Source organism: Pavona decussata, unplaced genomic scaffold, assembly GCF_977016875.1.
Source record: "Pavona decussata unplaced genomic scaffold, jaPavDecu1.1 SCAFFOLD_481, whole genome shotgun sequence".
Classification (NCBI taxonomy): Eukaryota; Metazoa; Cnidaria; class Anthozoa; order Scleractinia; family Agariciidae; genus Pavona; species Pavona decussata.
This window is the reverse complement of record NW_028145815.1, coordinates 159,874-182,704: the sequence shown is the minus strand read 5'-3', so window position 1 is coordinate 182,704 and position 22,831 is coordinate 159,874. Positions and strand designations below refer to the sequence as shown.

The 22,831-nt window shown below is 38.7% G+C and overlaps 3 protein-coding genes and 2 pseudogenes across 6 annotated transcripts in view; 4 read left to right on the top strand and 1 right to left on the bottom strand.

Moving 5' to 3' along the window:
• LOC146450202 (uncharacterized) overlaps positions 1 to 22,831 on the top strand; it is a 187,519-nt gene that overhangs the window by 32,284 nt on the left and 132,404 nt on the right. For 2 of the 4 annotated variants that reach the window (XM_085100623.1, XM_085100620.1), the window contains exon 2: positions 18,617 to 18,756. In XM_085100623.1, the coding sequence (XP_084956749.1) occupies positions 18,660 to 18,756 (97 nt within the window). In that variant the 5' untranslated portion in view covers positions 18,617 to 18,659. Of the gene's footprint in view, positions 1 to 6,483; positions 6,592 to 15,766; positions 15,810 to 18,452; positions 18,505 to 18,616; positions 18,757 to 22,831 lie in introns of those variants that run through there. The other 2 variants (XM_085100621.1, XM_085100622.1) reach the window with 2 other exon arrangements.
• Positions 1 to 22,831, top strand: part of LOC146450209 (DNA replication licensing factor mcm2-like) — an 80,625-nt gene that overhangs the window by 10,756 nt on the left and 47,038 nt on the right. Inside the window, exons 8-9 of the mRNA XM_085100631.1 lie at positions 637 to 764; positions 1,855 to 2,785. The gene's annotated coding sequence lies outside the window, so the exon portion shown is untranslated. The remainder of the gene's footprint in view (positions 1 to 636; positions 765 to 1,854; positions 2,786 to 22,831) is intronic.
• The window catches only part of LOC146450212 (uncharacterized), an 83,134-nt gene that overhangs the window by 32,277 nt on the left and 28,026 nt on the right, over positions 1 to 22,831 (top strand). The gene's annotated exons all lie outside the window — the stretch shown is intronic.
• LOC146450214 (proton myo-inositol cotransporter pseudogene) lies at positions 1,838 to 2,524 on the top strand (annotated as a pseudogene).
• On the bottom strand, positions 19,412 to 21,134 carry LOC146450213 (uncharacterized protein KIAA1958-like; annotated as a pseudogene).

Below are 22,831 nucleotides of genomic sequence, written 5' to 3'. Positions count from 1 at the left end.
TATGTATGTATGTATGTATGTATGTATGTATGTATCTGTGCCTCTTGTGTATAATTTTGTTCAGATTTGTGACAGTGATATAGAGTGTGTGCACAGTGTCCATGTTGGAGGACTTAAACAATAGAAGATATTTGCATAATAATTGAATATATTTCCCAAAGGAAAATCATTGTATTGTCTCAGTACTCCAACATGGCCGTCGTGCACACACTTTATTTATTGCTCCATCTTCTCCTTCCCTAGGGTTCCTGCATAATGATTATTTAAACTGAGAACTGCAAATTCAGCAAGGTTTTTTTCCTCTGTGAATTGTGTAAAAAATTAATTATCATGCAAAATTCTAGATAATATTGCAGAAATTCATGCAAATTTATGTTGTCTTTGCAGACTTGTTGAGATAATTGTGTGAATTTTGCCGTAAATTTATGTGAATTGGACACATACCGGTATTTTAAAATAATAACTGTCCCAGGCCTTTATACAAGAAATACAGCACTATGTAAAATAAAATTTAATGCCTTGCATTTGATTCAAAATAATCATCATGTGAGAGTAATAACAGTTCTAAACAGCTAATACAAAAGTGAGAATTTTCCTTTACTTTGAATTTTGTCTAATTTTTCCATCCATTTTTAGACTCTTCATCATTTACTCAAAGCAGAGCATACAGAATTTTGGCATCTACAGTGACAAGGAGAGGTGTTTTGGTCGGCTGTGTGTTACAAGCAATACAACAACTTTTAGGAATTAATACTGTTATGTAAGTAAATCAGTATGTGAAATGAATATATGAAACAATTATTTCAACTGTGGGTGAAAGATTAAATAGAAGAAAGACCCTCACAGTTACTTAATATGCAACTATTAAAAACAGTTGCAAAAGAAAGCCTGAGAAAAATCAGGCTTGAATGGGATTTGAATTCATGACCTCTAAGATGCTGGTGCAGCACTCTACCAACTAAGCTTTGAAGCCAACTGGGAGCTGGTGATATTTTGAGTTCATAATAATTTACTTGTGAAGGATGAATAAATGAATATGATATATGAAACATATATTTCATTTGCAGGTGAAAGATTTAATAAAAGAAGAATTCCGTTCAAGCCTAAAATTTTTTCAGGCTTTTTTTTTCCAACTGTTTAAGTTGTGTAAATAACTGCAAGGGTCTTTCTTTTATTTAATAAAATCAGTACAAAAGTACACAAAATCTGCATCAGATTTGAAAGCATCCATCATATCCCTCCTTTGACTAACCGGTGTGGGTGCGAGGGGGTAATTTTCGGTGGCATTTACATTTGTATTTTCGGAATTTCATAGTGCTATTTTACCTCACATTCAGTAGAATCATTATGCTTTACTCGGTGGCGTATGAATTGAATGCGCAAATTTGTAAAGGATCTTTTTTATTTTTTAAATTTTATTGTTTGTTGAATATGAAATCCTTGGAATTGGCTGTTTAATTTTACCTGGTTTTCATTGAAATTTTTTCTTAGTCGTTACTCAATTCTATGCCATAGTCATAGTCATACCAGTGCCACTTGTACAATGGTTGCAGTGGCTTATCTAAGTGAAATAAATTATTAGTCCTGAGAATAGAGAGACAGCTAGAGACCTAATCATAGAAAGATGATGCACTTTGTTTTGTCTACCTTTCATTACATTTCTTGATGTCATACCTGAGGTTAGCTAGGGTGCTGTGTTAACCAAGCGAAAGCTGTACGTCGAAAAATACTGTGGAAGTGGCATTGCCATAATGATGGCTGCTTAGTAACTATTTCCTTTCAAAATGAAATAGTTTCTTCATCCATTTTGCTCAAAGTTTTCATGTACATTTTCGTAATGTTCCTTATTCCTAGGTACTACAGTGCAACGATCATTCAAATGTCTGGTATCCAAGGCGACCAGCTCGCCATTTGGTTGGCCGCGGTAGTGGCATTTGGTAACTTTGCATTCACCATCGTAGGTGTCTGTCTTGTAGAGAAAATGGGCCGGCGAAAGCTTCTACTTGGGAGCCTTGCTGGGGTTACATTTAGCCTGTTCCTTCTAGGAGGTGCTTTCTTCATGGCAAAGCAACACGATGCCTCGATATCCTTACAGGAAGTAACACCTTTGAATGTCAGTGACAATTGTCCAAGTAGTGGGCACTGTTTAGACTGCCTCAAAGCAAAGTGTGGATTTTGTTCTGTGAAGGACGCAACGAGCAATCCCGTCAATGGATCATGTGTTTCATTCAATGGGTCGAGTTACCATCCGGCGTATGGTAGGTGCAGTGTGTCAGAGGATCATACCACTTGGTCGTATGCTGCCTGCCCTTATAAACATGCCTGGCTAGCTATTGTGGCTCTAATACTTTACATTGCAGCGTTCGCTCCCGGTATGGGCCCAATGCCTTGGACCATCAATTCAGAGATATACCCCCTGTGGGCTCGTAGTACAGGAAATGCGTTTGCCACTGCTACAAACTGGACTTTTAATCTGATAATTTCCATGACGTTCCTTTCGTTGACCGAGTGGATCACCCGTTAGGGAGCGTTCTGGCTTTACGGAGGAATTGCATTTTGCGGTTGGGTGTTTTTCTTTGTTTATGTACCAGAAACCAAAGGCAAATCTCTGAAGGAGCTTGAACACATATTTATTACCGAGCATTAGTTTGTTGAAAAACCCTCGCACCATTCACACCAAGCAGAATTCAAACCAAGACTACAATCAGGACAAAATGTGTTGGGACAGATGTTACAAAGTACTCCTATTAACTGCTAATTTAGTCTGACTGACCAATGAAGCTATGTTTTCCGCTTAAAGCCCATCTCACTAACTACACCCGTCCCCCCGAGGGAATGTTGAAATCCACAAGTCATTTTTGTTACACGGGCTCGACATTGTAAGGGGGTGAGGGTCGGGGAATGGACACTTATCGTTTGCGCGTACCGTGTTTCTGTCGCGTGCGGAGGGAAACATCGTACATGCGAATTTGTCCCAATCCTTTTGTCCTTGATTGTAGCGTGGTAGATGATTGTGATCTGCCACCATTCACAACTATAACCTGCTTACAGGCATCTAGTGGAACCTCTCCTTACAGAGACCTCTTTAATACGGTCACCTCTCTATTACGGACAGTTCATTTGGTCCCTGAGAGACCGAAATCCATATAAAGCCTACTTGTCTAAAACGGACACCTCTATAATGCGGACACTTATTCCTGTATCCTTGGTGTCCGTAATAAAGAAGTTCGACTTTATTTCCTTTGCTGAGTGCAACAAAAGAAATACGAGACGTTTGCACGCAGGCTAAAACAACTCGCGAGAATCACCAGAAGCGTGGATTCTTGCGTGTGATCCTCGCGCGCCCGTCAATCTCCAGTCTCACTTATCACCACAGATAACTGTCTTGATTTAACGACAAATTCTCCCAACGACTACCACATGGAGAGTAATAAGGAGAATGTACACATTCATATTGGGATTTGATGGGTCAATTTTATTGGGTCAGTCTTTGTTTGATGGGTCAACTTTTTTATACATATTTTTACTTCTGTAACAAAAAGTGTGTGAAGCGCTTTGGAATATTTTTATACTAGTAGCGCTATATCAATCTAATTTATTATTATTAATCGAGGAAATACGGTGAGAATCAAGAGATAATTCTCTTCGTGAGAATTCAAGATACGTGAAGTTTAGAACCAAATGCTGTAAATTACATACAAATATTGGTGCAATAGGCCTTATCACGGTTTCCGACGCCATTTTGACAAAACACGACTGGACGCTTTCTGGCACTGCTACATCCCTCCAATTTTTTTTCTTTAAATCCTTTGCATAGTACTAAAAGTTTCCAATTCATGAATTTTTCAGAAGCGATGTTTTTAGAAAATTATTTGACATCGGATTCCCATACAAACACTGTTATTTCAGAGGTGTTTGCCTACTCGTCAAAATGGCGTCGAAAACCGTGATAAGTCCTATACAACTGGATTATTGTGGCGCTTATTCGGGGACGGCGCGTTTTCGAGTAAATATGGTATATATTGTACACTGAAATTATTATTATTATTATTATTATTATTATTATTATTATTATTATTATTATTATTATTATTACTATTATTATTATTATTATTATAATTATTATTATTATTATTATTATTATTATTATTATTATTTTAACAAAAAGGGGGAAATTGTGCGAAATATTAAAATACTTGAAACAACCTCGGAGTCTATTGCGTGTATGGCATGTTTTTTTTTATTATAATAGTAAATAATCCTAATGAGTGAGAATGATGTATTATTCAGTGATGACACAGGCATACTCGCAAAAAGCCGGAGATCCGAGTGCTCCTATCAGGAGTCGAACTCAAGACCTTCCGATTACTAGCACTACCACTGAGCTACAGGAGACTCGTGGGAGCTAAGGCCATTCAACTAGGTTCACGGGACAAACATCCTGCATACTGCTAGGATTGGAATGCCAATGAGTGGCATGTGAGCAGTGGAATAAATGCGATGTATTATTCAGTAAATAACAATGTCATTCACTGAATAATACATCATTCTCAGATATTCACCGGCACCAGGCTAAAAAATTTTCCGTCACATTTATCCCAATCCTAATGAGGAAAGACGCTGTTAGAGCGAAAAAAAGTAAAATGCGATTTTTTACGAGCCTGGCAGGTACAAAAAACAAACGAGACATTTTTTTACCCAGCTAGGACCAGTGTTTTAATAAAATTTCTCAGCCAGCTAGAGATTTAGAAACGTTCTAGCCAGTTAACCGTCTGATGAATTCAGTTCCCAGCCAGCTCTTTTCCAGCCCGCAGAGCGAGTTTTTAGTCGAGCGGCTCCATCAGGTACTCCTAATGAGGTTTATGACGATCTCAGGGTTACTCTTCTACACACGTCTCTATTTTTTGCCCATCATTCTATTTGTAGCGACCTGCACAGCTTAGAACGCCTAACATTAATTGGTCGGGAGAACAAAAGAACGAACATCGTGGACACGGAAAGTCTGGAGAGGCTTGTCCCCGAAGCTGTCTCTGTCGCCAACAGTGAGGCTCTTGCCGCCCAAGGACTTTAACAACACCAACCGTTAAGGATAAGGGTAAGATAAGAACCACTTCATTTAAGGAAGGGGGGGGGGGGGCGCAATTCACTATCGCTCTTCAGTATGACCAACGTCTGGCCAAAAACCGATGGTCACATTTATGAACAATTACGGGGAAGTTAGATTAACGGGGGAATGACTGTATGAGCTTTTGTTAGGCGTTATAATCCGGACGGGTACAAGGTTTTAAAAGTCATCTTAAGACGGTTCAAATTGTTCCTGCTTAAGACTCGCAAACATGTTATTTTCTTCCCTCCAAATTTGCACACAAGCGAATTTTCCTTTTAAGTGATTTAGAGCACAGCCGATCGCTAATTTTTGGTCCGGAGTAATCGTGACCAATTTAAGATCGTGAATTTTTTTTGTAGTCTCCAGTTGAAACTAAAGGCTGGTTTCCATATGATCGCAGATCGCAATAAGGTCTGCGATCCTGCGATCGTGATCGCAGACGATCGCAGAAGTAGTTTCCATATGATCGCAGACGATCGCAGACCTTATTGCGATCTGCGATCTGCGATCCGCGATCATATGGAAACCAGCCTTTAGATAGAACATGGTTCTATCTTCTGCGATCGTCTGCGATTACGATCGCAGGATTGCAGACGATCGCAGACCTTATTGCGATCTGCGATCATATGGAAACCAGCCTTAACGGGAACTTCGTAACTTCGTAACTTCGTATCATTTTTCTCCGGGAAAATTTGATGGGCTCCGTATTTGATGGTTTGCCTGACAATGACTACGAGCACGTCCTTATATTTTCCGTACACGACTTTGTGTACTGACTGTGAACGGCCTGGTTTATTTATTGTACTCAGAGTTCCGTCTCTCGTAATGCATGCTTTTAAGGTTCTTAAAAAACACCACGAAGGCCGACATCTTTAACACTAACGACAATTGTGAAAATGAACGAAAGTAGCTTGCATGTTTTCAAATTTACGCAGTCGTTGGTTTTGATACAGGCTACGAACTCTTACTATTATTTATGGTAGAGATTATAAGCAATTTAAATTTCATTTGTCATCGAATAAAACTTCTTAATCAAAAACTGGATCATTGCATAATGCAATTTAAGGAATTTGATTGGCTTAGTGGCCATGGTATATGAGCCATTATACCATGCCTGAGAAACAGCGACCATTACACTATTTTGTGGTGGTTCGTGCAAAGCAAAATCAGCAAGATCTAGCAATATTTCTTGATTTTTTTTTTTAAATAAAACAAGTATTCCACTCAAGCTTGTCGTCGCTACGCACCTCATTGGCTGTCTATCAGCTCATATCCAACGCGCGTTTGCAGAATAATTCAGTTATTTAATTACATGCATTTCGGGCGATAGACCTGATTGGTGGATGCGCTGTGACAATTCCGCAATTGTTCATGAACTCAAAAACCGTGACATTTTGCGTCCGCTTCCCAGAAACTAGTGTCCTTGGTATCTCGCAATTTTTACTACTGTTTCTTTCCTAAAAGAGTTTTGAACGAGATCAGAGGTAAGGCATGCTAAGTGGAAAGTTAATGCTGTTAGCGTAGTTAAGTTACGCCGGTTTTTAAGAAGGGTGAGTGTAGTGGCGCACTGATTTCGTCACAAGTCTGATTTGAATACGAAAATAACTGACCATGAACACTCAATTGGCGTACCTAAAGCAAACTCAACGATGGAAAAATCACTTAATCGTTTCTAATTAAATGAGTAAAGACCTTTAGTTGATGGTGGCCGGTAGCTACTTGATGCACATCGTTTAAAAATCGTAATAATTACATTTGTTTCCTTATTCTCGCGCACATTTGGGTCAACATTGCTGTGGAAGTCCAAGCTTGTTCTTTTAATTGTCTTAAGGTTTCATTCCTAATGAATTTACCTTACATAGTCATCTTTCGTCTCGTAGGACAAAATTCAACTGTGTCAAGTCAACAATAGTTAATAGTTGCTCTGAATGGCTGCCAAACTACGCAACAACATGTCGCATATTAATGTGACCAAATTAGGCTAATAGTAACTTTGTTTATCTCGTTTTTGTTTGTAGGATCTTTTCTTCTAATAAGAAGCTTACGCCAGAGCTAAAAGGTGTGTTTTCACAATAGAATCATTTAGTAAATTGTTATTTATTGACTGAAACAACATCTTAGCCGGTGAGGGTAAAAGGAGGAATGAGTTTGCGGAATGGCATGTGGCATGGCATAATTATGCGAAAATACGATTTACGTGGGAAATAAATTAACTGAAGAGCGCGTCATGTTTTCGCGCCAATTTTATAAGAGCAGCAGCTTTTTTGATGCTGCGGACTCTGGCTAAATATTAACAACAATTCGAGGATTTGATCGTCTGATTGTTGATTTGGAAGAAGTGAGGGTAAAGAAAGCGATGAATACTGTTTAGTTTTCGCATTCAAGGAACTATGAGTAAATCCGTAGTAAATTAAATTTCATGTTCACTTTACTCTACGCGACTTCGGTTGACAAAAATAACGTGGCAGCGTAAAGTCTTCTCAGGACAAAGATTGATCCTTTACCGAGGGCAAATAATAAACATTTTTTTCTTTTTTTCTAAACCCTCGGTAAAAGAACAATTCTCATACCCTGTATGCTCGATGATTCATTTATCATGAGCGGGAAAATGAACAACAATTTGACCAAAATGCATTTGTGGTAAGAATAGTTTCGCAACTTAACCTTTCACACAACCAGTTTTGATAATTAGACACCATACTTGTCATCTGCTTTTTTGCTCTAGGGCTTTTTCGCTTTTAAATCTCATTTTAGGTTGGGACGTCTGGCACAGAAAGACCTTAATTAAAGACGGATATGTTTAGTTCGTTAACGCGTAACTGAACTATAGCTACCTGAATCGCCGTATTGAATAGCTAGGTAGCTAGCTCAGCAGCTCAACAGTGACTTGCGTACTCGTCGCTCGACGAAAATGTAACAGTAAGGTGAGAAAAAGTAGAACATATTTTTCCCATGAATTGTACAAATTGTAACCGTCAAAGAGCCTGATAAAATGACCGAGTTTAAATTTAAAATTTCTCACATAATAGTTTTGGCCTTGGACTGATGTTATTTCTCCAGTCTGGTGTTGCTTTTTGTCTAGGCTACTCGCTGCCACGTTCTTTTTGTCAACTAGAAATTTAATTTATTCTTAGTTCCTTGAATGCGAAACTTCATCGATTTCTTCACTCTCACTTCCTAACCAGCGATCAGACATGTTCTATCCCAGGCGTATATTTTCTGTCTGCAATATCGAAAAAACTGCTGCTCTTATAAAATTGGCGCGAAAACAGGATGCGCTCTTCAGTTAATTTATTCCCCGCGTAAATCGTATCTCGCATAATTATGCCATTCCGCACGCCATGCCACATACCATTCCGCAAACTCTTTCCGTCTTTTACCCTCACCGCATCTTAGCTAAGAGATGCTTACTAAGCATGAAGTAAAACCCATTCCAGCGATGCAGTCAGGTGTTTCTTCAACAGCAAATTAATGTTGATAATTGTATAAACTAGGAATTGCTTAATATTAATCCAGGAGCCATAATCATGATTATTAATCCCTGATTACGGCCCCTGTATTAAGCTAAATTTCTATTTGTAAAATTTTGTGGGTTGCAGGGTAGCTATTTTAAATTAAGGCGGAGGTTAAAATACGTCAAGAATTGCATTGTTCTTAATTCTTGCACACTAGAAACTGAAACAATGTTTAAACTTATTCAAAAATTCTAAACTTGGCAACTAGCCCTCGGCAACTAGCCCTCGAAATGCAGTAATTAGTTCGACAACTTACAATCTTCAATAACAGTCTTGGGAAACTAGCCCGAGTGGGAAATACTAAGCACATGTCAGGTTCTACATACAGTGTTGAACAAAAATGACGCATACCTAAGGGATTTTACTTGCTGCTTCTTGTATGTCACGCTTTGTTGGTTTAACGTTTTTGCTTCGTAAAGCATTTAGTCTTGAGAAAACATTTAGAAAGTCCGATCATCTTCTTCACTGATCTACCATCTCTTTAAACCATGCATCTGGTAAACCTCTCGTTAATGTGTTATACCACTTATGGCTTTGTATAGTGCAGCTCTGGGCGCGAATTTTGTGGCAACAGCTTAGATCAGTCATTTGTACAATCAGCCATTCATGACCTGGTTTATATTCGATTGAAGCTTCATATTCCAGTGACTCTACTCACAATTTTTGTTTTGTCCAAACATGTCTCTATCATACGTCATCACTGTGTAGGTATTTGTAAGTAAGATGAATGTTTGACTCCACAGTGTGTTGTGCACCTACTGCCACATTACTCTACACATCTATCCGTGCTAGCTATGGAATTGAATTTTCTACAATTACTATTTACTAGGTTCGTTATTTTCAGTAAATCTTTAGCTACATTTATACCCCACGAAGTGCAGTGTTCTTGCATATCAGAAACTGAAAGTAATTTAGGGAAGACATTAATGATTGAAAATTGTCAATTTGCCAGCCATCAACCCTCAGCAGGAATGTCTGGTATGGGTTCTCTTGCTTATTAAGTCTTACGGACCTTTTAAAATTGAACTAATAACTCCAACAACTTGGTAGCTTGAAGAAGAGTCTCTAAAGAAGTTAGCTCCTAAACAAAATACAAGCATATAGTGTCAGGTTTTACATACAAGTCATACATATTTTAAAAGACGCATGCTTCAATGGCTCGACATGCTATATTATCTTGTGTCATGCTTTGATGGTTTCACGGTTTGGCTGCTTGAAGCAATAAAGTCTTGAGAAACAATTCACTCTGATAAAACCGATCATTTATCTACAATCTCAGTGAACAATTCATCCAGTGAACGTCTTGTTTATATGTGATAGCACTTATGGCTTAATATCAACTCTAGGAATTTTTTTAGCCGCAGTTGGGCACAGTCATCAGTAACACTGTTTCAAAAGAATCTGGAATGCATCAAAACAATCTGGAATGAGAAAGTTTCGTGTTTTTAGGAAAGTATCTTAAATTGCAGATACTTTCTCAGAACTCAGAAAGTTTCTGGTAATTGACCAATCAAAATCCACAGAGCATTCAACCGTGACGACGGCTTATTATACTGAGACAATCAGAAAGTATCTGAATCTTTCGAAAGTTTCTCAATATACAGAAAGTTTCTGTGAACACTGAGCAATGAGAGTGAGAGTTAAAAATACCAGCAGATTACTCATCTTAAAATGTTAAGCTGCCTCTACATGAAGTTACCAGAATTATGTTCAGTAACCGACGTGGCGTTCCATCCTAGTAACAACTAAAAAACGTTTGAACTATTTGAAAGTAATTTATCATCAGACTAAAATCAAGGCCTTCTTAGCGACTTCATATCTGGGTGATAAATCTTCACAGAAGGTGTCAAGTGTTTCATGCTTCAACTGTTGTGTCTATTCCTCCTGAGAAGACAAGTCGCATTTCAACAAAATTGATTCAGTCAATCGACCGGCTTCGGATCGAAACTAACGGCGATGAACTTCAGGAATCGGTCGATGAAATATGAAAGCAGACCGTTTCGCGTTCGCAGCGATAATTTTGTCTTTTAATGAAATTACAAACATCGCGCCGGTCGGCCAGCATACGCTTTCCATCACCGGAGATCGCTGAGTAATCGTGGAGTGTTTTGACATAGTTTCACATATGGATGTTTTAAAAGCGGAGCACAGAAAGTTTCTGTGTTGTCAGAAAGTTTCTGTGTACATCAACAGAAAACGGCCGAAAGTTTCCGTTCTGAGGTAACAATTGTCGCTTAACGATAGTCACGGATGCATTGCAAAGCCGTTTTCCTTTCGATTACGTTGAATTTTTTTCGAATAACCCAACCAACAAAATAACGCACTTTTGTCTTAAACCACATTAAATAGCTAGCAGAAAGCGAAACAGACATTTAAGGGACCCGTATTGTTCTGTTTGTGTTGCTCCGAATGCAATGTAAATAAAGTCGCCGTGATAGATATGTTTCACCCCCGGCCCCGATGCTTCGAAATATCCAACGCGCCGACCAGTTATTCCATCGTTACGATGAAAAGCTTGATGAGAACCAACAGAATAACATACCTTTTCTTTACTATAAATAGCAGAAAGCGGAGCATGTACGCGTTCGCTGAACATTCTGTTTTTGTTGATACAAATGACTCCGTTCATCGTAAATAGATAAGATACTTGTTGCACTCCCGACGCGCCGACCTCTTATTGCACGGTTTACTGATACAGCGAAAAGCTTCATGAGATCAGCCTTTTACAACTCTCGCTATATTAAAGCTTTTGAAAAAGGTGTTCGGTCACATAAACAAACGACATAACCAAGCGCGGGCTAACCGATGTATGGTTCCTCGTGCAAAACACAGCCGGTGCGGTCGCCGATAAAGTTGTATTCATTTCAACGGGGCTATCCGACAACCCAGCGGTATCGGTTACTTTGAGATCTATAGCTGTAAATCCCGGTGAGGGTAAAAGGCGGAAAGAGTTTGCGGAATGGTATGTGGAATGGCGTGCGGAATGGCATAATTATGCGAAATACGATTTACGTGGGGAATAAATTAACTGAAGAGCGCATCCTGTTTTCGCGCCAATTTTATAAGGGCAGCAGTTTTTTCGATGTTGCGGACTATTAAACAACCAAACAACAGATCGAGGATTAGAAAATATACGCTTGGGATAGAACATGTCTGATCGCTGGTTAGGAAGTGGCAGTGAAGAAATCGATGAAGTTTCGCATTCAAGGAACTAAGAATAAATTAAATTTCCAGTTGACAAAAAGAACGTGGCAGCGATTAGCCCGGACAAAAAGCAACACCAGACTGGAGAAATAACATCAGTCCAAGGCCAAAACTATTATGTGAGAAATTTTCAATTTAAACTCGGTCATTTTATCAGACTCTTTGACGGTTACAATTTGTACAACTCATGGGAAAAATATGTTCTAATTTTTCTCACCTTACATTTTCGTCGAGCGACGAGTGCGCAAGTCACTGTTGAGCTGCTGAGCTAGCTACCTATAGCTATTCAATACGGCGATTCAGGTAGCTATAGTTCAGTTACGCGTTATCGAACTAAACATATCCGTCTTTAATTAAGGTCTTTCAGTGCCAGACGTTCCAACCTAAAATGACATTTAAAAGCGAAAAAGCCCTAGAGCAAAAAAGCAGATGACAAGTCGAAATATCCAACGCGCCGACCTGTTATTCCGTCGTGCACGATGAAAAGCTTGATGACAACCAACAGAATAAAATACGTTTGTAATAGCAGAATCGAAAGCGAGGCATATCAGCGACCACTGTTCTGTTTTGTGTTGTTACAAATGAAACGTAAATAATGTCGCTGTCACAGGTGTACATAGCGATGTCTTCTGTATATTATATTCAAACAAACTTTGTTGCACTTTTCCGAGTGCAACAAAGGGAATATATGAGAGACGTCTGAACGCAGGCTAAAAGATCTTGAAATGCCTCACTTGCTGCTACTCCAATGACCACTGTTCAGAAACTTTCTCTGAATACAGAAAGTTTCTAAGTTAGCTAAGACACGATTGGCTGTTCTTCTTCTTAAACGTCAACAAGTTCCTGTCACAGAGCGCTGTCAGTGATCAGATGACATAGAAATTTTCTGAAAACAGATGTGAGCAAAGTTGGTAATGTCTGATCGAGCTACTGGATGGGATACCGGCTCCCGAAATAAACGCGCATTCAAAAAAAAATCCAGTTACTTTAAGTCCTGTGATTTCCCTGTAGTGCACAACGTTGCGTTATTAGTTGTCTTCCTAAGTATATTCGTTTCGTTTTATTCGTATGGGGATGGCATGGAAGTTACCGTTGGTGAATCATCAACGTTTTCCAGCTACTTAGTTGACTACCAGAAATCTCTAATCCGGCTAACGTTGCCGTCATTTTGAAGTATGTTCGCATTTAGTGTTCCTTTGTTCGTATCTTATTTGCATGTTACCCACACAGATATAAAATAACATGAAAATATATAATATTGATTACACGTATATGGTTACATCTCACGCTAAAGCGGCCAAATGCTAAAGCATATTGTAAGAGTTTCTTTCCTTGATAAAACGGACCTCCGTTAATATTTAACAGAGCGGCGAACGTAAAAAATCGCATAACCGTACGTGTTGTTGCGTCCACTCAAACGAAGAAAGCCAAATGTTTTCATTTTCGGTCTAATACGGATTTACAGCTAGATCTCAAAGTAACCGATACCGCTGGGTTGTCGGATAGCCCCGTTGAAATGAATACAACTTTATCGGCGACCGCACCGGCTGTGTTTTGCACGAGGAACCATACATCTGTTAGCCCGCGCTTGGTTATGTCGTTTGTTTATGTGACCGAACACTTTTTTCAAAAGCTTTAATATAGCGAGAGTTCTAAAAGGCTGATCTCATGAAGCTTTTCGCTGTATCAGTAAACCGTGCAATAAGAGGTCGGCGCGTCGGGAGTGCAACAAGTATCTTATCTATTTACGATGAACGGAGTCATTTGTATCAACAAAAACAGAATGTTCAGCGATCGCGTACATGCTCCGCTTTCTGCTATTTATAGTAAAGAAAAGGTATGTTATTCTGTTGGTTCTCATCAAGCTTTTCATCGTAACGATGGAATAACTGGTCGGCGCGTTGGATATTTCGAAGCATCGGGGCCGGGGGTGAAACATATCTATCACGGCGTCTTTATTTACATTGCATTCGGAGCAACACAAACAGAACAATGCGGATCCCTTAAATGTCTGTTTCGCTTTCTGATAGCTATTTAATATGGTTTAAGACAAAAGTGCGTTATTTTGTTGGTTGGGTTATTCGAAAAAAATTCAAGGTAATCGAAAGGAAAACGGCTTTGCAATGCATCCGTGACTATCGTTAAGCGACAATTTTTACCTCAGAACGGAAACTTTCCGTTTTCTGTTGATGTACACAGAAACTTTCTGTGCTCCGCGTTTAAAACATCCATATGTGAAACTATGTCAAAACACTCCACGATTACTCGGCGATTCTCCGGTGATGGAAAGCGTATGCTGGCCGACCGGCGCGATGTTTGTAATCTCATTAAAAGACGAAATTATCGCTGTGAACGCGAAACGGTCTGCTATCATATTTCATCGACCGATTCCTGAAGTTCATCGCCGTTAGTTTCGATCCGAAGCCGGTCGATTGACTGAATCAATTTTGTTGAAATGCGACTTGTCTTCTCAGGAGGAATAGACACAACAGTTGAATCATGAAAGACTTGACACCTTCTGTGAAGATTTATCACCCAGATATGAAGTCGCTAAGAAGGCCTTGATTTTAGTCTGATGATAAATTACTTTCAAATAGTTCAAACGTTTTTTAGTTGTTACTAGGATGGAACGCCACGTGTTACTGAAAATAATTCTGGTAACTTCTTGTAGAGGCAGCTTAACATTTTAAGATGAGTAATCTGCTGGTATTTTTAACTCTCACTCTCATTGGTCAGTGTTCACAGAAACTTTCTGTATATTGAGAAACTTTCGAAAGATTCAGATACTTTCTGATTGTCTCGGTATAATTAGCCGTCGTCACGGTTGAATGCTCTGTGGATTTTGATTGGTCAATTACCAGAAACTTTCTGAGTTCTGAGAAAGTATCTGCAATTTAAGATATTTTCCTAAAAACACGAAACTTTCTCATTCCAGATTGTTTTGATGCATTCCAGATTCTTTTGAAACAGTGTTCAGTATAAAGAATCAGCCATTCATGACCTGCGGTTTATATCTGATTGAACCCAGCCGTTTGTTTTGATCTAGGCTACGAACTCTAAATAATATTCATGATGGAGATTATAAGCAATTTAAACTTCATTTGGCACCGAATAAAAGTTCTTAATTATATGCAACTTCGGGCGCTTTGATTGGTGGAAGATATAACAATTCAGCAATTGTTCATGTACTTAGAAACAACATTTCGCTTCAGTATTCCAGAGGCTAGTATCCTTGGTATATTGCAAATTACTTTGCTGCTTCTTTCCTAAAAGGGTTTCTAATGAGTGGTGAGTAATAAGTAGTAAATTAACGCTATTAGCGTAGTCGAGTTATGTAATTAAGAAGGGTGTAGTGGTACATCGATTGTGTTTTGTTGGTAGATATTGATATGTATATGGTTTATTATTTCCTCGCAAGTCTTATTTGGATACGAAAATGGTGATCATGAATACTCAATTGGCGTACCTTAAGCAACCTAAACGATGGAAAAATCGCTTCCAATCACTACTAATTATGTTGAAAAAGACGTTTAATGGATCATGGCTCCTATTACTTGATGTTCATCGTTTAAGAATCGTAATAGTTATACGTGCTTCCGTATTCTCGCGTACAATTGAACCAACGATGCAGCGGAGTCCAGGATCGTTCCTTTAACTGTTTTAAGGTTTAAGTGCTCAATGGAATTACATTACATCGTCATCTTACGACTCGTAGACTGACAACAAAGAACTGTGTTAAGTCAAGTCAATAATAGTTAATAGTTGCACTTAATGGCTGCCAAACTAAACAACAACATGAGAGTGATGTATTATTCCAGAAAGTGACACAGGCATACTCGGAAAAAAAAATTCGAGTGCTCCTATGTTGCTTTAGCAGCATGTTAATGTGACCGAATTAGATGATTAATGATAACTTTGTTTGTCTGGTTTATGTTTGTAGGATCTTTACTTCTAATAAAAGGCCTACGCCAGAGCTAAAAGGTGTGGTTTCACAACAGAATCATTAAGTGAATTGTTATTTATTGACTGAAACGACATCTTAGCTAAGAGATGCTTACTAAGCTTGAAGTAAAACCCATTCCAGCGATGCAGTCAGGTGTTTCTTCAACAGCAAATTAATGTTGATAATTGTATAAACTAGGAATTACTTAATATTAATCCAGGAGCCATAATCATGATTATTAATCCCTGATTAATCATGATTATTAATCCCTGATTATAATCATGATTGTTAATCCCTGATTATGGCTCCCGTATTAAGCTAAATTTTTATTTGTAAGATTTTCTGGGTTGCAGGGTAGTTTTCAATTAAGGCAGAGGTTCAGAAATACGTCAAGAAGTGCATTGTTCTTAATTCTTGCACACTAGAAACTGAAACTAATTAACATTTAAACTTATTCAAAAATTCTAAACTTGGGAACTAGCCCTAGCCTTATGTTTTCATTTAACAAAAATGACGCATATCTAAGGGGTTTTATTTGCTGCTTCTTGTATGTCACGCTTTGTTGGTTTAACGTTTTTGCTTCGTAAAGCATTTAGTCTTGAGAAACAATTTAGAAAGTCCGATCATCTTCTTCACTGAATTACCATCTCTTTAAACCATGCAGCCGGTAAACCTCTCGTTAATGTTTCATACCACTTATGGCTTAGTGCAGCTCTGGGTGGGAATTCAGTTGTGGCAACAGCTTAGATCAGTCGTTTGTACGATCAGCCATTCATGACCTGGTTAAAATTCGATTGAAGCTTCATTTTCCAGTGACTCTATTCACAATTTTTGTTATGTCCAAACATGTCTTCATGATACATCATCAGTAAGTAAGTAAGATAAGTTGTTTGACTCCAAGGTGTGTTGTGCACCCCCTGCAGCATTACTCTACACATCTTTCCGTGTTAGCTATGAAATTGAATTTTCTACAGTAACTATTTCAATACGTTCGTTATTTTCAGTCAATCTTTAGCTACATTTATACCCCACGAAGTGCAGTGCTCTTGCAAATCAGAAAGTGAAAGTAAATTAGGGAAGACATTAATGATTAAAAATTGTCAATTTGCCAGACAACCCTCAGCAGGAATGTCTGGTATGGGTTCTCTTGTTTATTAAGTCTTAACGTACTTTTTAACTCCAACAACTTGGTATCTTGAAGAACAGTCCTTGAGAAAATTAGCTCCTGAACAAAACACTAAGCATATTAGTGTCAGGTTTTACATACAAGTCATAAGGGTTTCAGTAGACGCATACTTCAATGGCTCGACAAAAACTATACTTTTATTTTATTATATCCTAGCCTATCTAATATAAGTAATATGAAAGAAATCGAATTTTCCACCCTTGCCGCGATATGTTTGATTTTTACGGACAGGCGCATACACAAAACGACGCAATGTTTCCCAAAATCATTCCAACAGATATTTAGAGATTGTAAAAAAATATTTGAGAGTTTTGTTTTATTTGTTTTTGCACGCGAGGCTCTCAAACCCGTGTAATAATTTAGCGCCTTAAATGACGATTTTAACGGATTTTCGTTATTTGCATTTTTCTTTAAAATAAAGGGATATTTCACCGAAAAAACTATACAGTGATTTTAGTTATATCCTGGCCTATCTAAGATTAAAATATAAAAGTACAGTTCGTGTCTGTTCCGCTAGCGGCAGTCATTTTGAATAAGTTAGGCTCGATCGCCTGTCATAAGGTATGGCACCAAGTTGTAAGTTTCGGAAATCCTCGGGAAATTCCGACACGCGTCGAGTTCCGAACAGTTTCAAAATGGCCGCCCTTCGCAGAAACTGACGTGAAAGAAAGGCTTTTTTTCATATTTCAGGCGAGAGCTACCAGTGTAGCCTCACCAGCCCGTGATAAAATAAAGTCAAACTGGTTTGAATTAATGTAACAAGTCTCTCAGGGACAGGCAATACTTATACTTATGTTATGGCCTCCCATATTCTGTTTGCTGAACAACTCCTTACAAACTGTGAAATTATGTCCTGGGGAAGAGGATGAGTGAGTGACCAGTCTGTTGCGGTGTTAAGTTCAGATTTTGACATTGGGAGCCAGCAAAAAAAATGCCCGGGTTAGCTGATTTATCCAAGCCTGTAGTGGTGCAATAGTTGTCCATCTTTTAGTCTTTCTTAGGTGCATCTAGGATTATCCTTATAACGTGCTAGAGGCGTCCTACATGGCTTTGAGCTTCCTGGTACCACAGATGTAGAAAACACGTGGCAAACACGTGGCACTAAGTTGGATGATCTGCCTGGTGCAGTCATCTTCCCTTCATGTAAACAGACCATAAGGAGTCCCCTTATATGCGTGCTTGGGTCTAGGGATCACAAATTGTCAACTTTTATAGATGTTCATAAATTTCTTTGGCTATGTTGTAGCAGGACAAAGAGCCATAGTGACCCTTCTTGTCATTATCAATCTAGTTTTATGATTATATAATACCCATGCTTATTATATATATTTTCCTTGTACTATTGTTAGAGTTGTTGGTACTATAAATTGGCACAGAGTTAAACAAGATTTGTATTTATTTTCAGTCTAGATTCATTTTGGTAAACAGTCTTTGGTTCCCACAATAAGCATTTGCAGAGAAAGTGCAGTCTCCTTGCCGAATGATTTAAGGATTAAAAGAACAAGGACGACTAAGAAAGGAAGACAAATTTTGAATTCTGATAATAAGAGTGAGTTACAGAAAGAAACATCAACTGTGATGAAAGTTCTTTGAATGAAATAATCCTTTTTGATATTAAAAGTAATGAACACAGAATGACTTACAGTTGTTTTTTATCTTAGAGAGAACTTAGACTGAGTTACGTTTGCCATTTTCCCGTCATTCATGGCGGGGAGTGCAGAGGAAGCCAAGAATGAGAGTGACGTCACACCACCTGATTCTGAAGAAGGAAAACTTGATTTTGACAATGACACTTTAATAGGTAAGAAAAACTATAACGTTTGCCATGTTATAAGAGAGTGGAAAGATTTGTCAAGCCATTGTTGACGCGAGGAAAATATTTATTTTTAATCCCTTGTAAAAATTTCAGCGAGATCTCGCCGAGATTGGCGAGATCTCGCCGAGTTGACCGAGATCTCGGCGAGATTTCAGTAATTCTCGGCGTGATTTTTAGAGGGCAAAACTTTCAGCGAGATCTCGCCGAGGGAGGCGAGCCGGATCTCCAGGATCTCGGCGAGGTAACCGAGATCTCGGCGAGATTTTTAGAGGGCGAAAAACTTGAGCGAGATCTCGCCGAGATTGCGGTTGCGTCTTCCATCTCGGCGAGATTCGCCGAGACAAATGCGATCTCGGCGAGAAAACCAAAATCTTGCCGAGACAACCACGATCTCGACAAGACATAGAGATTACTTCATGGTTGGTGAGTGCGTACGATTTTTATTCACGAGTTGTGTAGAATCGCAAACGAACGAGTGAGCGCAGCGAACGAGTGAGTGTGCGATTCTTTACAACGAGTGAATAAAAATCGTACAAGCGAACCAACCATGAGGTAATTTGTTTATTATATATGTACTGAGATATTACAAAATAATGTTAACAACTATCAATTGCGCGGTGAAATCAACACAAAGACCACAACGAGTTGCGAATGATTTTATTCGAGCAAACTAAACGTACAAAAATTCCTATCAACATTAAAGTTATTCAATGACTCTGAAGAAAGTGGAACAAAGTCTACTTTTAAACGATTCTTTAACTTTAAATGACAATGAAAATTTTCAGCTTTAAATATCGCCGTGCAAAACTATATAAAATTTGAAAAAGTTGACTGTTTTGTAAATCTAATTATAGTAATGCATGCATTCTAATTAGAGTCAGAATCCAGTACTTTTAGCCTTTTGTACCTCTTTGGAGAAGACTTCACCTCAACTTCTTGGATTGCCAACTTCGGGAATTGATTGAGGCTGTTAATAGAAATGCTGAATTGACCTCCATGAATAACAGCGCCCGTGAAAAGCGACATGATGACGCTTGTTGGTGATGATCTGCCGCCGAGCGACCCGCTGAGCTAGCTGAAGGATCAGTGGAGCATTCTCCAACTTGAGATGAACTAGTTTTCTCTAACTTATGCACATTCCCGGACATCAGTTCACTTAAAGTACGAGACATTTTTACTTGCTGTTTTTCAGAAACTACAGAATAATTTGTCACACCGACAGTTGAATAATATCTGTCGCTGGGATGTCGTTGTTTGTTAAAGTTTGGATCATTGTTTTGCGACCGCTATGGTTCTTTACATTGGGCCCCAGCCCGGCCTTTTCTGCCATTTTTTTCATTAACGAATTCAGCTTGTTCACGCCAACGGCTGACTTTTTAAACCATGGTTTAGAAGAATCTTGTTTTTTACAGTTATTTACTGCTAGATAAAATGGCGCGTTGTTGTCGTTAATTTCCGACGGCCTTTTCTCCGCGTAGAATTTGTAAACAGTGACGGGATCTCTTTCACTTCCCTGAACCGAAAACATTTTTGGTTTTATTTGCCTGACATCTCTGGGATTTTCTCCGGTTCGAGTCTTAGTTTGTCTCTCAGTATACTCTAAAAATTCCTCGCCATTTGTAGTTTGGCGTAGTTGCACATCGCCCCAACACATGTCTCTGTGTTCCTTACAACCACGGAGACCGAAATAGACTGTGTTGTTGAACCAAGCTGTATTCAGTAGAGCCTCAGGAGTTGACTTTCCTAACAATCCTTTGTCATACAGCAGTTTTATGTCGTCTTCTGTGAGGGGAACTGAAGCGTATGGTTTATCGCCTTTGCCTTTCTTCTTGAGATCTCTTTGCTTTGATTTTATGCCGTTCGTGCTTTTTCAAACTCGACGTCTCTCATAATGCTGTAGCCGTAATTCTTCTTCTTTAAATACCGTTCAAAACTGGCCATCATAGCACGCAAGGAAACGGGTTCGTAATCTTCGTTGTTTTCTTTCTTTCTTACTGTAATGATAAATTCGCTGATGAATGAACTCAGTTCGCGTGGGGGAATTTCTTCTACAGGCCTTGACTCGTCTTTTAGCCTCAAAAATTCCTTAAGCAAAGCAACATTCTGTTCAGTTTTCTTCCTGGTGTTTTCGTTTTCTTGTCCTTCAATAAATTCCTCTACTGAAGTTATATCTGCAAACCTTGAATTGCTCGAAGAAGACGCCATGGTTTTCCTTTTGGCTAGTGACGCCGTCAGTGAAAGGCGGGAAAACCGATACGATTTTTGTCACTAGTGAAAACTTTCGTCTGCGGCTTGTGATTGGTCATACGATATTTTTCACTAGTGAGAAAAATCGTACAACCAATCAGATTGCGTGTACTTTGCAACGCATCATTTTTATTTGACAATTCATTTTGCAGTAAATCTCAGTACATATATAATAAACCGCGATCTTCGCCAGATTCGAAACGAAGACATGTGAACTCTTCAGTGGTAAAGATTAAGTTATGAGGTTGAATGAGTTAAAACTTCAGCTTAACCCTCGGTGAAAATAATGTTTGCTTTCATTTTTTTCATGCTATAACTGGAAACTGATGAGCTTCAATTATTAAATTGATTTAAATTGTTGGCCGAGATCGCGCTTCGGCAGATTAATATTAAGTGCGCGTCTTAAGATAAAAGTGAGAAGAACGCTGCTCATACCGGACGCTCGTTAACAGGCTTATTTACTATCATAAAATGAATTCATTGACCTGATAATCTTATCGTTTTATTGTCTAAATCTTTAACTCACCTTTTTAAGCGATTTTTGTCCCTCAAAAGGCCGTTTCAGTCATGTCGTAATGCCTGCTGCGAACGATTTTTCGGTACAGGTAGCACAATTTTTGAAAACGCGTTCTTTCCCTTTTCATTACACTGTCTTCCGTTGTCGACATTTTTTGATTGTGCTCTTTTCCCTCACAATCTGTCTCTCAATCCTCGTAAACAACTTGCCGTCTCCGCGGCTTGCCACTTGACAAATGGCGCGAAAGTCCCCAACAACAACGTGAATTGGGCGATGTGATTGGTTAATTCAATCACGCCACCCGGCGATGCTCGCGTAAGTTAAAAAAAAGTTTGACTGAAATTTGAGGTTTGCGAGGCCACAAAAATTAATCCACCTCGTTAAACCGCAGAAAATATGAAAAGTTAAGCTTCATGACAAGTTAACCATTCGTTTATGGCTGGAAATCATGATAAAAGAACCTGTGGTCAACCGGAGAATAGCACACAAGGGATATGATGAGCACTGGTCAACTAAAATGATGCTGATTAAGTTAACAAACTACGGTACCCGAACTAACATAACTAAACTGAACTGCACACTATGAACTCAGTCACCGCACATTTTTTACGGAATACGGAATGTCCTGGATAATTAAGGCGCTGGAGAAGGAGGACTTAAAATTTGCTAAAGGGATGTTCAAGCTCGTTAGCTATAATCAACTCAGTGGAAGTGACCATCAAGTTTGCGCGAGAATTGAGATTTTAATGGCTTTCTTCCACAGCCTTGTATCTCTTGATTGAGAAAGAGGTTAGTTTCTTATATTATTTATCCGTATTTCATCTAACTTAATATCTTAAAGAAACACTGAGAGTAAAAGAGTTTGTTTAGAAATCGATAGAAGCTTTCACAAAGACGGTAATTAGCTACACGAACGATTTCATCTTTATAACTTGAAACCTCGAAGGTAAAATTTTTGAAATAAATTGTTGGTGATTCACAACTTCTATATGTTAGTTGGCATAATTCATTTACATCATAAGCTTACCGCTTAGTTTCGCTCTTTTGTCCAGATTTCCCAGCCGTAATGATTCAAATGATACGGTAGAAAGTAAGTGGTTGTTTACTTACAGAAGTTATATATTCACTTTTTCGTGGAAAATGCTTAGGGGCGTCTTGAGAACGTAGTTCGGTTATGAGTATCCTTCCAATGTTATTCCGCTGATTAAGAATTTCAAACCAAAAAGCTTTACTTTCACGTCTGACGATCAAATTTTCAGTACACCGCTGTGGATGCTCGCTCGCCGAGATCCCGCC